The following is a 13,500-nucleotide window of genomic DNA, read 5'->3' as shown; positions in this document are numbered from 1 at the left end:
GTGCAAACAACCAGTTTTTCCCCCAAGTCCCTGAAGTCTGAGAAAATTATTCTTCTAAGACTGTTAAGTATGTATGTCTGGGGGGGCGGGGGTTGGAGAGAGAGTGTTATGTGTATTTGCATATTCACAATCTTGAAATACAACAAATATGGGAAAGCAATTATTCTAGTATATAAGGAAAAAATAGACAATTTTTACAAAATAGCTATACTGGTGGAAATAAAGGTATTTAATTGATTAGTTTTGAAATGCATTTCATGGATGAGTAGGACCTCTGGTGTTAAACTAGAGAAAGTTCACAACTTATATATCTTACTGGCAGAAAGAGAAGCAAATGTAATTTTCCAAAAGCTTATCATTGGAGGTTGTGGGCCGTTGTTTTGCGACCTTTCCTTCAACCCTTCTTCATTTCCTCCCTCTCTCTTCGCCTCCTCACTCTTACAAATATAAATGAGTGCCTATTATGTGCTAGGCACTATCCACATGGAAGAATATCGTCTTTGTTGTTCTGATTGCTTAACTTTATATATTACATGTATTTCTGCAATCCTATGTGGGGGGGGGGAGCAAGATTACAGTAGACATATAGCATACATATTTTAAATGTTTATATCTTAGCTTAAAATTCATTTGTTAATTTTATAAAGAAAAGAAGAATGATGAAAACAAGAATCTCTTAAGTGTGCCCCATGTCATAACCCAATAGTGTAAGATGCCACAAACAATAAAGTCAGGAGGATTCAGACAAAAAAATGAAACATAAAATTGCTACAACATCTTTTTAAAAAATATATTTTTATTGATTCTAGAAAGGAAGGGAGAGGGAGAGAGAAAGATCAATAATGAGAGACAATCATTGATGGGTGGCCTCCTACATGGGGATCGAGCCTGCAACCCGGGTATATGCCCTAGCCAGGAATCGATCCATGACCTCCTGATTCATAGGTCGATGCCCAACCACTGAGCCATGCTGGCTCGGCTGCTGGGACATCTTGTGATTTTTCATCATCATACTAATAGAGGGTTATCAAACTCCCCAAATGCAGACATCTATTAGCAAGGTGATTTTTTGAGTGTGTGATCAGATGATTCCTGAAAACAGAAAGATAAATATCTGATGGACTTTTCTCCCCCTCCAATCACAGTGGGTTTCACATTATTACGTCATGAGCTTTTTCAAAATATTGGTTAGGTGCAAGCATTTTTAATCTGAGTTTTGCTATTCTGACAGTTCCTCAAGCTGTAGTGCAAATCTCTATTTCTTCCTTACCTTGTGCATTCCATCCGTCCCTGAGCCCCCTTTGTGAGCAGTGGGAATCCCACACATAATGCCATGAATCTCAGTAAACACTCCTTGTTTCTACATGATCAATTGCATTGCACCTAATGCCATCCTAAGGCATGGAAATATACATGAAAAATGATACAATATTTTTCCCTGTTATTTTGTTTATGGAACCTCTTTGAAAGCCTTGACTTTGCTAATTGAGAAAGTCAGTTCAACACAGAGGGTGCAGCCATTACCTTTCTAGGATATTTTGTTAACCCTAGAAACCTATCTAATGTAATACTGGTAACAATATTTACATATTTTGGGGGTGGTCTATGTAATTTTCCATCTAAATTTATGAAAAGCTAATTAATTTTCATGAAAACATTTCTTTGAAGTATTTAGGTTTGTAAGGATAAATCAAACTTCTTCTCAATCAGCATCATCGAGCAACTAGAAGGCAGCTGTATAATTTGTTATAAAGTGAAAATAAATGTGATGAATATTGTGATTGAGTTGGATTTTGTTTCACACCAGGTGAATAACTTTTATTTGGAAGTTTTCATTGTAATTCCAAATTACTCATTAGAATTGTTTTATTTCCTTTTCTTTTTTAAAGAATTGTTTTTAATAGTCATTCTCACCACACAATTCATGCGGTATCTACTCAGCCACCCCAAAGATTCAATGAGCTTCATAATTCCAAACAAGTTCTATTAAACTGCCAAAAATCCTAATAGATTATAAAAATGAAACGCTGTCTCCAATTTTTAGCCATACGAATTCTATTCTTGACTATTGAGAAATGCAAGTTCTGACACTATTCATTATGTCAAGTTGAGGACTGTGGAAATAAAAGCAAACCTCCTCCCTTCCCCCTTCTTCTGGATGTTTTTACTTGCACGTACAAAAAATTAAAATTGTTTAAGCCATGTCCAAAGGATAACCTAAAATGAATTATTCACTCCATGGCTTTGAAAACACACACACACACACACACACACACACACACACACACACACGGAGCTGGTACGTGGTAAGCAACTTCAGGGCAGGTGCAGTGCGAGTAGAATATCAGGAAATTGGATCCAGCTGAGAATTCTAATTACCTAATGAGGGTGATCTGCTTTCACTCTAATTTCTTGGTGTATCTAATTCATTATTATCTCTAGTATAAAAATCATGCTTTAAAATCACACTTAAAAACGGAAATAAATATTCAACTGGCCGATTTCTTTCGTTTGGGTGGAGGAGACGGAAATTTCAAGTTACAAAGAAAAACAAACGATAAAGACTTCAGATGGAGCAGTAACAAAGAATCCTCGAAAGGGTCCGCCGCTGCTTTGTTCTGGTACATTGCTTAAGAGAAGGACACATCACAGGGAATTTGTGAAACACAAAATGCAATTTTTATTGGTTTATTGGGGGAGTAAAATAATTATACCTAACTCCAGCAAAAATCCAGCATTGTCCTCGGGCAGCTATTATTCAGCCCGAGTTATCATTATTAGTAATTTCCCAGCCCGGCTGTGACTACCGGTGTGAATCAGCCCGCGCCAGGCCCCTCTCGCGCCCGCCGCAGCAGTCAGGGCTTGGCCAGGAAGATGCTTGGGGTTTGCGCATAGGTGACCCGCCTTTGCTTTGTGTCTGTGCTGCAGGTGGGGCGGAGGAAGAGGAACAGAGGAGGAGCTGGCGGCCGGCGGTCGCTGAGCAGCCCCCCAGACCCTCGAGCAAGCCTCCTTTCCACGGCCGCAGAAACCCACGGACCTACCCACTGGGGCGGCCAGAGGGCCTGAGCGCGAGAGCCCGGCACCCGGCGGTCGGGGGCGCCAGCCCCTCATGTTCCGCAGAAGGCGCAAATGTGAGCAGGCGGTAGCGGGGAAAGCCCTCCGCCCCCGCCAGGGGGACCCGGGAAGCCCGCGCGGGCTCCTCCCGCGGTTGGCGGGGATCCCCCTCTCCGGCCCCGCCCCCATCCTCCTCGGGCCCGTGTGTCAAACCGTTAACCCTACCCGCGCCGCAGATCACTAGGGCGAGAGCTCCGCGCCACCCATCCCGACTCCCGGGCACTGGCGCTGAGCGGCCGGGAAAGATCCGCGCTGATTTTAAGGACAAACCTAGGCTCGGGCCCCGTGGCTATTCCCGAGCCCTCGTGTAGCCAGTCGCCAAACTTTTTCTCTCCAAAGCGGGTCCCCCACAGTTATCTGCCCGGCAGCCGCAGCCCACTCTCTGCGGGACAGTTGGGGAGAGGTGGGTGTGGAGCGAGGGGGCTGCTGTGCTGCAGCCTTTTGGGGCGTGCCCGGCGGCGGCGGAGGGGCCGGGCTCCGCACTGTCCCTGCGCCTGACCCTTGGCCGGGTGGCCCAACGTGCTGCAGTACCCGGCGCAGGTGATCCGGACCGCACGTCCGGCAGTAGTTAGGTGGGGGAGAGGGGAGCGCGACACGGAAGGAAGGGAGGGACACCCCTTTCTTTTCTCCTACCCCTGCAGCCTGGCTGCACTGCCTGGGGGCTCCCCATCCTTAGCGGTGCTCACGGGCGCTCCCAATCGGCAGGCGGAATCCTCGCCCTCACCTTGTCCTGCGCACCCTTGGATTGTCACCCTGCAGATCGCTCTCCCTATTTTCCCTCTCTCTCACACACACACACACGCGCCCCTAAGCCGCGCGCGCCGCAAACTCAGTCTTGGTCCCCGCAGGTGATGTCATGCCCATTGTTTTGGTGCGCCCAACCAATCGGACTCGCCGCCTGGATTCTACCGGAGCCGGCATGGGCCCTTCCTCGCACCAGCAGCAGGAGTCCCCGCTCCCGACCATAACGCATTGCGCAGGGTGCACCACCGCCTGGTCTCCCTGCAGCTTTAATAGCCCCGACATGGAAACCCCATTGCAGTTTCCGCGCGGCTTCTTCTCGGAGCAGCCGCCGCCGCCGCGCTCCTCACACCTGCATTGCCAGCAGCAGCCACAGAGCCAGGACAAGCCGTGCCCGCCCTTCGCGCCCCTCCCGCACGCACACCACCACCCGCACCCCGCGCACCAGCAGCCGGGTAGCGGCGGCAGCAGCCCATGCCTCCGGTGCAACAGCTGCGCCTCCTCCGGTGCCCCCGGGGCGGGGGCGGGGGCGGGGGATAACCTGTCCCTTCTGCTCCGCACCTCCTCGCCCGGCGGCGCCTTCCGGACCCGCACCTCCTCGCCGCTGTCGGGCTCGTCGTGCTGCTGCTGCTCGTCGCGTCGGGGCAGCCAGCTCAATGTGAGCGAGCTGACTCCGTCCAGCCATGCCAGTGCGCTCCGGCAGCAGTACGCGCAGCAGCCCGCGTCCGCCTCCCAGTACCACCAGTGCCACAGCCTGCAGCCCGCCGCCAGCCCCACGGGCAGCCTCGGCAGCCTGGGCTCCGGGCCCCCGCTCTCGCACCACCACCACCACCCCCACTTGGCGCACCACCAGCACCACCAGCCCCAGGCACGCCGCGAGAGCAACCCCTTCACCGAAATAGCCATGAGCAGCTGCAGGTACAACGGGGGCGTCATGCGGCCGCTGAGCAACTTGAGCGCGTCCCGCCGAAACCTGCACGAGATGGACTCGGAGGCGCAGCCCCTCCAGCCACCCGCGTCCGTCGGAGGAGGTGGCGGCGCGTCCTCTCCGTCTGCAGTCGCCGCTGCAGCTTCGTCCTCAGCCCCCGAGATCGTGGTGTCCAAGCCGGAGCACAACAACTCCAATAACCTGGCGCTCTATGGAACCGGCGGCGGCGGCAGCACGGGCGGCGGCGGCGGCAGCGGCAGCGGGCATGGCAGCAGCAGTGGCACCAAGTCCAGCAAAAAGAAGAACCAGAACATCGGCTACAAGCTGGGCCACCGGCGTGCCCTCTTCGAGAAGCGCAAGCGTCTCAGTGACTACGCGCTCATCTTCGGCATGTTCGGCATCGTGGTTATGGTCATTGAGACCGAGCTGTCGTGGGGCGCCTACGACAAGGTACGCGCTCGAACCCCTGCCCACCCTTCCGGGGCTGCAGAGCGGGATGCCAGGTGGTTGGGGTTGGCACTGGCGGGAACTCCCCGCCTGCCAGTTGCGAGCTTTCCCGGGGCCATCGGAGGGCAGTGCCGCTGGGACAGTGAACGCGGCTCCGAAGCGCACGCTTAGTCCGCCAGGCAACTCCGGAGAGGAAGCCTTTCCGTGCGCAAAGTTCTGGAGACAGTGAGTGCCCAGCGCGTTTGGGTAGATTAAATAAGTGGTTCCAGGAGTGTGTGGGAAAGCATGCTTTACTCCCCTTCTGGTGCTCGGGATTCAGGAGGCCCTTTCAACCCGGAGAGCTTAAACGCAGGAATAACTTCCTCTCCGGTTCCTAGAGCTAGGAGCTGCACCTGGGTCTGTGATGGTGAGACCCCGCTGCCCCGCTGTCTGGTCACCCGCCTTCCCAGCTCTCCTATCCTCTCGCTTGCCTTTGAGGCTAAGTGATGTGACAGATCACAGAGCCAAGATAGGGGTCCCCCAAACCCAGCTGGGAACTCAGGCCCACTTGGTGGGGCACTCGCTGACCCTCCCAACCCCTCACCACTCAGGGGCCTAGGGTGGTTGAAAGTGCTTCTTTCTTAAAAGTGCTTCTGTCTGACTGTGTTGCAGGCGTCGCTGTACTCCTTAGCTCTGAAATGCCTTATCAGTCTCTCCACGATCATTCTGCTCGGTCTGATCATCGTGTACCACGCCAGGGAAATACAGGTAACTTAGGTTCTGCTGTTTATGAATGACCCAGAGTCATGCCTCCAGCCTGGAGAAGCTCAAGGCAGCGGAGCTTTTTTCCCACCCCTCATGTCCTTGCTTGAGGTTACAGAAGAAACACGCTGCATTCTTACATACCACCTGGCCTGTTCCTTCAAGAAGTTAAAAACAAAACAGTGCAGCCTGTCAGCAGGCAGTCATTTCTGGGATGTATTTATCAAGCCCTTCAGGTTTTCCCCTGTCTTCTTGCAGGTGATCTATCCACTTTTGCACTTCTTGTCCTTAAGGTCAGTTATGCACTAGCCTTAATCTGAAGGGTAAACGTGTGTTCTTGTTTGATACCACCTCTTCCTAGTGGTGCCTCATTATGGAAGATTACATCCATTTGGATCATCTCCTATTATGTAGCCTAGGGAAGAAAATAGGCTGGTGATATTACTAGCTAATGTATATAAATAAGGCATGAGAAATCTCTGTTTCTGTATCCCCCATCATTAAAAAATAATTGTAAGTTTTGAATACAAATTCTGTATATATGGTATGTGATAGATTCTGCGCTACAATCATTACATCATTTTTCAAAAATGTCAGTCAAGAGCAAAGGCTACTGCCCTTGTGAGCAGTCTTGTTAGGAAAATGTTTTAAATGCAGCCAGGAGCTCTATTGTTAGATTTGGCTGTTGCTGACAACTTCAGAATCCTCTCTACAAAATTCATGTGTTGTATTTTGAGTGGTTTACTTTGCTGTAGCCTTTAGTCAAAGATATATTAAGATTTGTGAATTAAAATAGAGTTTTCAAAAATGAGGAGTGATTGGGCTTTTCCAGTGTAGAATTTACAATCGTATATATTTTCTGATATTTTGGGAGCAGTTGTGAGACATTTGGTGGAACTATTAAACCATCATATTTAACCTGCTGTCTTTTAGGAGTGGCCTTTGACTTGAAAACATTGTATAGAACGTGCCATTTAAGGAACTTAGCATTAATTAGAAATTAAATTAATTTTAAGTTAGTAATTAGCAAACATACACTAATTATGGAAGAACCCAATTTTAACAGTTGTCCAAACAAAATAAAAATGCACATGACCTCAAATGAGGAGGGGAAAATTACTTCATTTTGTGTTCAAATTTGTAAAAACTTCTACAAGTGTGATTTTGAAGGAATGAGGTTAGAGAAAGAAAATTAGAAAGAGAGAGAATATTTAGAGTAAGTAGTAAAAGTGCACTGGCAAAACCAGGCAAATACATATTTGAACTCTTTAAAATTTAATAACTTACATAGATCTCTCTTTAATTAGGTACTAATGGTCATAGGCTTTGGAGATTCAAACATTTTAAAGTGATACTAAAATGTAATTTAAACATTATGAGTGTATCTTTTCATTTTGGCTTGAAGAATAGACAGAGCTGGAAGGAACAAAATAGGTCTAAGGATTCTTTGACTCAATTTTCAGATGAGGACCTGAAGTCAGAAGAGGTGAGTAGCTTGCTGGATCACGCAGCTAGACAGTACAGAGCGTGACCAGGCCCTGTCCTCCGAGCGTGGGGTCCAGAATGTTTCCTGCTCTTCCTGCTGTATTCTGCTACTGCTTGCCAGCAGCCCTGAAATGTGGACACTTCGTTTGGTTTCTCTCTACATCCAAATGTTTGGTATATGAAGAGAGTTAAACTTAAAAGATTATAATAGAGCATTTTAGGTATTTTTAAAAATCAAGTAACTTTTTTTTTTTCTTGGAGATCAGAGTGGTTTTACTCAGTTTACTCTAGAAAGAGACCTTGCCATTTGCTGTGTTTTTTGTTGTTGTTGTTGTTTTTACTTTTTAATAAACATCAGCCTTCCTATTATTACATGTTCCTTCTGAAAAGCACACAGCTACACAAGCATTCATGAGGGAGGACACTTGATGGTATTAACATCAAAAAACAAGTGTTTTCCTAAAGACAGTGACTTTTTAAGAATTATTCAGCTATTTTTGAAATAACATAGGAGTGTGAGAGGAGCTACCAAATGTTAATTACATGTTGTAAAAAAATTGATACCATGTTAGAACTCTTGAAACTTACAGGAAATAATAAAATATCGGAAATCATTTTTTTATAAATTATGTCACTCTTGAAAGAATTCTACTCATTGACTAATTTTGAGGACAACTTCTGTTACAAAAGTGCATAGATATGTTGGTTATGTATGGCATGAGTGAGAAAAATGAAGATAAGCACAGCGAGCTTCTCTACTGTTGAAGTCATAAAACATTACAAAATGTTAGATTTTTAAAATTGGGTTTATTTACATGACAGGGCTTCTGTTGAAATAATCACACTTAATAGAATTTTAAAATACATGCTTGTGTAATATCAGTTGTTTTGGATATAGATTTTACATTCAGTGTTTTATCTAGAGCAGTGATTTTCAACCTTTTCCATCTCATGGCACACATAAACTAATTACTAAATTCTGCAGCACACCAAATATATATATAGCTAGCCAATCTGACAAAAAAAAAATAGGTAGTTTTGATTCATTCACACTGGATGGCTATAGTTGTATTGGCTGTTGTCATAGTTTTTATTTGACAATCTAAGGAAAAGCGGTCAGTGCCCCTGACTAAATAGTCAGGTATTGCATGTTTCAAAAATTCTTACGGCACGCCAGTTGAAAATTTCTGATCTAGAGGAATTTCCTCAGGCTGAAGCTCTATATTATTACCTGAAATGCTTAAAAAAACAAAAACAAAATAGAAATCGACCACATGAATGTGAAAATTCTGACCTAGAAGTCAAGAACCAGAAAAAAAAACAGGATTGTTCTAATAGATTCAGAGGATAGAGTTGGTGGTACTGCCCAAATACTTCTGAAGCTCAATGAAACCAAGCTCTCAGACTTAATTTTTACTTATAAATGTCACTACTCTAAGTTCTTTCATAACTCTTAAGCAAATAGACAATCTCAGTTTACTTGTAAGAATTCTTAATATATTTATTAGCTTTGAGTTAAGGAACTAAATGCAGGGGTTATGTTGCCATTCAGAGCATGTTCTTGGATGTAGCATATGTCTAAAATGGCATGTTTTCTTTCCTTTTAGCATATCAGCATGATGATGGGAGAGAGACCTAACTAGTGTCGGTTTCTGGTGCATGGTATGATTTCTCACTGCATTCAGGAAAAGTAAATGTTATAGCCAACATTCTGGCTCTGTATATCAAAATTGATTAACAAATCATGGGGAGACCTTGACATTTCCAAGGAGAACCTTGGAAAGCAAGTCACTGTGACCTTTGTAGAATGTTTATATACACACTGGCAAAATAAGATGGTTCAGGTGAGTCATGGACGGAAGTGCTTGAATTAATATAGTGTAATGAAGAGCAGAGCTCAGTATATTTCAGTTTGGTGTCATTTTTCAGTACCACAGACAGCTCAATGCATCAAGCTATAGCTTGTTCATTTAATTGATTACTTGTATACCCCTCCAATCAAAAATGAAATCACAATTTTTTTTATCAGAAGGTTTATATAAAAATCAGATTTAGTGGGCCAAGTTTTCAGCTACAAAGATATTAGACTTTTTCAAATAGACATTTGGCTTTACTTCATATAGTCTTCAGCAAAGCCCCCCGTCCCCCCCCCCAAAAAAAAACAGCACAAAATGTATAAATAAAATAACCTAGGTAAATGCCTATCTGTGTATCACAACCCTCTGACAAAGGAAAGATACTATAAGCTAGTTACTATCACTTGATACTAACTAATAGGGAGAAAACCCCAGAGGCATGATATCCCATGACTTTTCTTTTTGACTGTCTCTCCCTGCCCACCACCCCACCACCACCACCACTTTTTCTTTGGGGTTGGAAGTATTTCTTTGATGGAATAAATACTAAACAAAGTTCACATACTCTTTAAGATTTTCAACATGAAATGTTTTGTAGATTTCACTTCATCTTTTCAACTTTAACGTGTTCTAATTTCTCTTAGGGAAGTAGCTTTAGTTGAAAGAGCTGTTTAGTATTCTGAGTTAAGCAAACACAAGATTCTAGGTTGGAAAAGAAAGCTCTTTGGAGTCTGATCTTTCTAGTTCTGGTGGGATTTGGAAAAATTGAAAGTACTATACTTTAAAGTTGAAAACATTTTTTGTTTGATTTCATTTTTGTAATAATATAATTATATAATAAATAGCATTAGAGGAAACACTCATTTTTCTTTGGGATCATTTGCAGTGGAATAACTCTACTCATTCTCTTTCAAGGTAGCTTTTCAGAGATGGACAATATAGATCTAAAACTGGAAGATCATAAATTAACATTTCTCTTTGCTTCTGCATCTAGGCCACACAAAGGATGCTCTCTTTCCTACTCCTACAGAGAGCAAGTAGACACTTCCAGACCATGCAGAATATACTGCATATAGTCATTTTTCTTATTAATGAAGTAATAATAAATACACACAGTAAAAATAACAGATAGTACAGAAGAGTTTAAAATAAGTGGTATATTCACATTCTCCATACTCTCAGTCCTGTTTCTCAGAGACAACCACTTTGAAGTTTTTCATATATGCTTCCAGAATTTTCAAGAATGAACACTTATGTGTGTTGAGATAACATACATGCTTTTATTTTGTAATATATCTTGGAGGTTTTCCTCATCAGCACATGGAAATCTGTCTCATTCTTTTGTAGCAGCAGCATATTATCCCATTTTGGATGTATTGTGGTTTGCTGATAGGTGCTTTGAGTTTTCTAGGTGTTTGCTATTATAAGCAATGCTAAAAATGAACACCGTGGTATACTTATTTTAATCTACTTATTAGAATATATGCATATGGTAAGTATTCAGTAGTCAGATTTCTGGATCAAAGGGAGTTTGTGTTTTAAATGGAAAGGTATTGTTCACCAGCCCTTCAAAAAGGTTCTCAGAGTTGACATTCCCTGCTTTCCACACATATTCTTCAATAGCATGGTTAACACTGGATGTTATAAAACAGAATTTTAAATATCTTCGGCTTCTAAAATGTTTTCTGCCTTCCTGAAAAACTTTTTGGAGAAAACTTATTTAAGGACAAAGTGCATAGCCTCATAGGCTTATTTGCAACATTCCCTAATATCTAGTGGTGCATTGTCTAATCTGATAAATAGAATAATCATCATAAAGTTGCCATCAGAATAAAATATTTGCCAAATTTTAACTTACTTTTCTTAAAAAAAAAAAAAAAACTTGGAGAAGGTTGGTGAAGATGAAGGAAGCTAAAAACCTAGAAGGAATGGTCCTAGATTGGTCTTTAAGTCTCTGCTTTATCTGCGAGGTAGATGAGAATTACTGGGGGACAGTAAGACTCCAAAAGAGAGAGTGGAAAACTTGCATGCATTGCTTTGCTGTGTGGTGGTCTGTATTGCCAGCAACTTCTACATCAGTTGTAATGAGACTCTCGGTCCCTTTGACTCAATGTAGACTCTGTCGTAACGAAATCACTCGGGACTAATTTTCTCCGCCTGTCTGTGCAAAGATCTCTGCATTATTAATGGGTGTGCCGCTAAATAAAACGATCCTGGTGTGTTTACAGAGCAGCATCACAAATGAATGAAGAGTGGAACTTTAGGTTTACCACAAGTGGGTTTGCTTCATCTGCCAAGTTGTTTCTGGGCCACATTTTGTACAGCTTGGAAAGAAGGGCACTGTGGGCTGTTATTGTCCCAACCACCTCTGGCAGGGCACACTGAGGGAGCTTGCACTGGTTTAACTTCAGGGGAGTTACTTTTCATCAGGGTAGAAGGTGTCTAATGGGGCCATTTTAAATATATGTTTATTGATTTCAGTGAGGAATGGAGAGGGAAAGAGATAGACACATCAATGCAAAGAGAGAATCACTGATGGGCTGCCTCCTGCAAGTGCCCTGCTGGGGGTCAAGCCTGAAACCTGGGCATGTGCCCTGACTGGGAATCCAGCTGTGACCTCCTGGTTCATAGGTCGACACTCATCCACACCAGCTGGGCTAATGGGGCCATTTTAGAGGGAATTTTTGCTGATGAGGAAATTATTTGATGTTTGCTACTTTAAAAGTATATTCTTAATCTGAAATTCCCTAAGCATTCTATTAATAAAACTAGAAACGGCGTGGAGGGGACCTGAATTGTTATCAGGCCCAGTTCTCACCCAGCATGGGAACTCCCTTTATGTCAACTTTGATAAAAGTGGTTGCCCACTTTCAGCTTGAACCCTCTTCCCAGGATTGTCAGTTCATCTTACAAGGCTGTCCCGTTGCCAGATAGCTCTTATGTTTAGGAAGATTTTTCTTAGGTTGAGACAAAGTCTAAAAAGTTTTTGAGCTCTGCAAATACAGTAGTGATAAGGCAGTAAAGTCCATTCCCTCTTGCAACTGACATTGCAAGCTGGTGGGGTTAAGGAAGCACAAATTAAGTAAAGAAACAAACTCCTTATTAGTTCTGATAAGTGCCATGAAGGATGTATAAGGGCTGAGACAGAAAATAATTGGGGGTGCAAGGTTGATGATCAGTGGAACACTCCCTAAGGCAGTGACTTTTAAGCTGAGACATAAAGGGTAAGAAATAGCTAATTTGGCAGAATCTGTGGGAACAGTCTGTGCAAAGGCCTGGTGACTGAATTTACTGCACCCAAACACATGACAGCAAACCAGTGTGGCCCACACTGGGAGAATGGTCCTGGATGGGGTGGGAGAGGATGCAACGTTCTGATATTGAAGGGTCATAGGGCATGGTAAGGATTTTTGGATTTGTTTCAAAATGCAGTAGGGAAGTCATTGAAACACTTAAAGCATGGGAGAGTCATGATTCAGCTTATGTTTAACCAGACCTTTTGTTGATGTTCTGAGGAGATTGGTCTGGAGACTATTAGGAGGCCCTTGGCAAGTCATGTCACAGTGAAAGATGATTACTTGGCTTCGGAGCAGTAGTGGAGGTGAGGAGAAGTGGTCTGATCTGAGATCTATATTGGCGTTAGAATGAACTTCCTAGTGGATGGGATGTGACAAGTGAGAGCAAGGGACTATACAAAGATGATTCCCAGGGTTCTGGTTGGAGCAATCGAATGTATGGTGCCAGGAGGGGAAAACTCAAACTGAAGGGTAAGACGTGGAATCAGAAATATGTTTTGGCATAATACAGTGGTCGGCAAACTCATTAGTCAACAGAGCCAAATATCAACAGTACAACGATTGAAATTTCTTTTGAGAGCCACATTTTTTAAACTTCTTCTAACACCACGTCTTCAAAATAGACTCGCCCAGGCTGTGGTATTTTGTGGAAGAGCCACACTCAAGGGGCCAAAGAGCCGCATGTGGCTCGTGAGCCGCGGTTTGCCGACCACTGGCATAATACATTTGAAATGCCTCTGACTTTATAAGAGAAACTAGAGTTCAGAGGAAAGGTCTGTTTAAATTTAAGTTTGGGAGTAATGAACATAGGGACTATTTAAACCCACAGGAATTAATAGAATTGCTGAGAGAGAATAGAAAGATGAGAAGGTCGACAGCCAATCAACCTCTG

At 43.9% G+C, this 13,500-nt stretch overlaps 1 protein-coding gene across 2 annotated transcripts in view; it reads left to right on the top strand.

Moving 5' to 3' along the window:
• KCNN2 (potassium calcium-activated channel subfamily N member 2) overlaps positions 1-13,500 on the top strand; it is a 366,279-nt gene that overhangs the window by 219,969 nt on the left and 132,810 nt on the right. Inside the window, exons 3-5 of one of the 2 annotated variants that reach the window (XM_079760741.1) lie at positions 2,929-3,131; positions 3,963-5,233; positions 5,882-5,977. In XM_079760741.1, coding sequence (XP_079616867.1) covers positions 3,110-3,131; positions 3,963-5,233; positions 5,882-5,977 — 1,389 coding nt within the window. In that variant the 5' untranslated portion in view covers positions 2,929-3,109. Of the gene's footprint in view, positions 1-2,924; positions 3,132-3,962; positions 5,234-5,881; positions 5,978-13,500 lie in introns of those variants that run through there. The other variant, XM_079760742.1, reaches the window with a different exon arrangement.

This window comes from Cnephaeus nilssonii (assembly GCF_951640355.1).
Source record: "Cnephaeus nilssonii genome assembly, chromosome: 2".
Taxonomy (NCBI): Eukaryota; Metazoa; Chordata; class Mammalia; order Chiroptera; family Vespertilionidae; genus Cnephaeus; species Cnephaeus nilssonii.
The sequence above is the reverse complement of the archived record's forward strand: the minus strand, read 5'-3'. Positions and strand labels throughout refer to the sequence as shown.